Here is a 3868-nt window from a genome sequence, read left to right on the forward strand (position 1 = left end):
AAATAATTTGTTTTTTAGTTTTCCAAGAGTAATATATGATCATATATTTGGATGGTTTACTCTGAAAGGCTTAAGAACTCATGGTATGACCCCTTTAAGCTCATTTTTGGGCTCTACTGACAATGAACACACATTGAAAGTGATACCAGGTAGAACTTTGACCAATTATGGACTCGGGTTGATAGACAGAATTCAATGACACCAAGTCTTTCATATATCAGAATAGAGCTTTAAATGAAAAAGTCTGGAGCGATATTCTCAATATTTTCACCGCTTTGACATTTCACACCAATCCTCCCCAAGAAATTCACTAATTTGGATTTCCCGGATCAAGAACTTCTTTTTTATAATAGTTTAATAATTAAAAAACTGACAGCAAGTGTCTCTAATGGTTTGTATTAACCTAAACAGCAACAGACACATTTTTAATGAGAATTAAACGGACAAACTGGGGTGAGGTGGATGCTAAGGGACCGTCTACAAAGTGGAAGCTATGGAAAAAAAAGTGATAAAAAATAAATAAATAAATCATCAACATTGGCTCAAAACAAAGAAATGATTACACTGATATAAGATAGTCTTATTATGCGACTACTACAATTTTTGAACGGAGAAATGAATCTTATATTATCGAAATTGTTCAGTTTTATCACCGATTTTTACTGGTTGAACTATTTTTACTTGATTTTCTAAGCTACTTCACAGAAATGCGCCGTTTAAAATGATTAAAAAAAGTGTAAAAAAACCCTACAAATAGAAGAAAACTTAGATCTGTTTGTTACGTTTTTAAAATTTTTTTTCCATTTCTTTACAAAATCGCAACTCAGTATTGGCAGGTTTTAAAAATCAATTAAAAAAAAGCTAATTGTCAAATTCCTACTTGATGGTGTATTTTTTTAATCAATAAAACTCCACAACTGCTTATATTTCTATATGTTATAAAATTATTTTATTCCATCATTTTTACAGCTAAGATTTAAAAAGATCTGTCAGCGCTGACTTCCAGACTGAAGTCATCACTGGCATGGCTGTGTGTCCCGCTGTTTATTAAAGGTGTATTGTTGCAATGGCACAATAGAACAAACAGAAAGCTCTAAAAATACAGACAGAGGAAGGAGGGAGGGTCTCTGGGGGGAAACACAACACAGCAAACTTCCTCCCTGCAGCAGAAACACATCATGTCTGTAGTAAACTGTTCCAGTAAATCTACGCTCTACCAAACGACTGCCGGGACTAACAAGTCCATCAAACATCATTTCATTTGATGATTTCAACAAGTAATAACTCAACTTGTGTTGAATATCTGTGACGAAATCTATAAATCTGTGAAAAATCTATGAAGAAACTCACTTAAATGTGGTTTTTACAGAAGGACGTTGATGTAAAATTATGTTATTTCAATAGAAACAGGCCATAAAAGAGGAACTGAGAGTCTGTAGCACAAAGAGGTCAGAGGTCAAGGTGGAACAGGAAGTCCTGCCATCTGCTTAATTTTTACATGCACACACATTCTTGTCGAGCATACCTAACGGGAACAGCAGGGCCGTCGACACTTCACCATTTGGGGACTTTAGCTTTAGCTGTGATAGGAGCTACAACACTAAAAGCTGATGTTTTAAACAGCTACATATGAGGCCAGATCAGTCTCATAATTCAGAAATGCGCAGAGTCTGTTTCACAAATATACCAGCTGTATTGTAGCTTTGAAATTCACATTATTACGGATGTCAGCCATTTTTTATTTTAAATATTAGTTTAAAATTGCCTTTTTGTAATTTTATTATAATTTGAAAACCTGTGTAGAGTCCCAAATACACTTCAAATGGTATTTAACCCTTTAACAACTACGGCATCACCAGTGACACTTCAACACAAAATCTTTAACATACTTTAAATATTACAATTTTTCTAATAAGATAAACGTAATTCCAGTAGATTCTGAAGGAGAAAAGCAAACATAAGAACATTTTACAGAAATAGGGGTGTGTGTCTCACCGGTGGCGGTTTAGCGACCACGCAGCAACCCATCTTGTGCCAGAAGTCGCTCATGGTGATGCTCTGCCTGTCCAGCGGCCGGCCGTTGGTCTCCGCTTCCACCCTGCAGGCCGGACGAGGAACTGCAGGATAATCCTGGGGCATCCAGACAAACGTCGACGTAGATACTGAGAAACCCCGAATGCAGGCCGCCTCAGAGTCAAGGTGGTGTTTGAAAACACTCAAAAGTGTGAACTAAGATAATCTGCCAATAGATTTTATTGGATACTGAGATGTAAAGCTTTTATTTCTCAAAATTGGGGGATGGAAAGATCCCAACTTTAAATCCCAAATCCGATGTTTTCAAAGGTGCAGCTTCCAGTTTTACCTGTAGGAACATAAAAAGACAAATGACACTAAGATTAATTTAAGGTTTTCCCTTTTGTTCAGAGATTTTACTGTCTCAGAAGTTGTTTCTTTGATTTGTTATAATCCATCAATCATCTTTTGCTCATCCAGGACAGGGTCGGGGGGACAACAGTATAGGCAGAGATGCCCAGACTTCCCTCTCCCCGGCCACTTCCTCCAGCTCCTCTGAGGGGATCCCGAGGTGTTTCCAGACCACCTGAGAGACTACGTCTCTCCAGTGTGTCCTGGGTCTTCCCCGGGGTCTCCGGCTAGTGGAATATGCCCTTCGGAGGAAACTCATTTGTACTCAGGACCTTGTTCTTTCGGTCATAACCCAGAGATCATGACCATAGGTGAGAAATGGAATAAAGATCAACTCATAAATTGATGATTTTGCTTTCTGGCCCAGCTCTCTCTTCACCCCAATGGATTGGTACATTGATCATCTTATGGCGGACGCTGAACCAATCCGCCTACCGAGCTCATTCTCTGATCTTCTCTCCCTTGTGAACAAAACCCCAAGATACTTAAACTCCTCCACCTGAGGCAGGATTCCCCACCCACACACAGAGTTTACAATAATGTCCCCTAAAAGGTACCAAACAGGGAAGTTGGAGGGTGACTCCGGTCAGAGGGGCGGGGCTTGGCGGCAGAACTGTTAACATTACTCTAAATTAGCCTTAAAACCCCCTGTAGATAACAAATTAGCCAAAAATGTTAGCACATTGCTAAAATGTTAGCTAAACTCCAAAATAGCCAAAAATTCCTTAGTGAACTAGCCAAAAACGTTAGCCTGTTCCTAAACTATTAGCTAAACTCTAAATTAGTCTAAAAAAAAACCCAGAAGATGATAAATAGGCCAAAAAAATGTTGATACATTGCTAAAATGCTAGCTAAACTCCAAAATAGCCAAAAATTCCTTAGTAAACTAATCAAAAACGTTAGCCTGTTGCTAAAATATTAGCTAAACTCTAAATTAGTCTAAAAACCCCAGTAGATAACAAATTAACCAAAATTTTGGCACATTGCTAAAATGCTAGCTAAACTCCTAAATAGCCAAAAATTCCTTAGTAAACTAGTCAAAAAACGTTAGCCTGCTGCTAAAATACTAGCTAAACTCTACATTAGTCTAAAAAAAAACCCCAGTAGATAAGAAATTAGCCAAAAATGTTGGTGTATTGCTAAAATGCTAGCTAAACTCCAAAATAGCCAAAAATTCCTTAGTGAACTAGTCAAAAACGTTAGCCTGTTGCTAAAGTATTAGCTAAACTCTAAATTAGTCCAAAAAAAACCCAGTAGATGACAAATAGGCCAAAAAAATGTTGATACATTGCTAAAATGCTAGCTAAACTCCAAAATAGCCTAAAATTTCTTTGTAAACTAGTCAAAAACGTTAGCCTGTTGCTAAAATATTAGGTAAACTCTAAATTAGTCTAAAAAAACCCCAGTAGATAACAAATTAGCCAAAATTTTGGCACATTGCTAA

At 37.3% G+C, this 3868-nt stretch overlaps 1 protein-coding gene across 4 annotated transcripts in view; it reads right to left on the bottom strand.

Annotated features, from left to right (window-relative positions):
- The window catches only part of cdc42se1 (CDC42 small effector 1), a 32555-nt gene that overhangs the window by 10752 nt on the left and 17935 nt on the right, over window positions 1-3868 (bottom strand). For 3 of the 4 annotated variants that reach the window (XM_036214240.1, XM_024298350.2, XM_024298351.2), the window contains exon 2: window positions 1996-2362. In XM_036214240.1, coding sequence (XP_036070133.1) covers window positions 1996-2139 — 144 coding nt within the window. In that variant the 5' untranslated portion in view covers window positions 2140-2362. The remainder of the gene's footprint in view (window positions 1-1995; window positions 2363-3868) is intronic. The other variant, XM_024298352.2, reaches the window with a different exon arrangement.

The sequence above is a fragment of the Oryzias melastigma genome, linkage group LG11, assembly GCF_002922805.2.
Source record: "Oryzias melastigma strain HK-1 linkage group LG11, ASM292280v2, whole genome shotgun sequence".
Taxonomy (NCBI): Eukaryota; Metazoa; Chordata; class Actinopteri; order Beloniformes; family Adrianichthyidae; genus Oryzias; species Oryzias melastigma.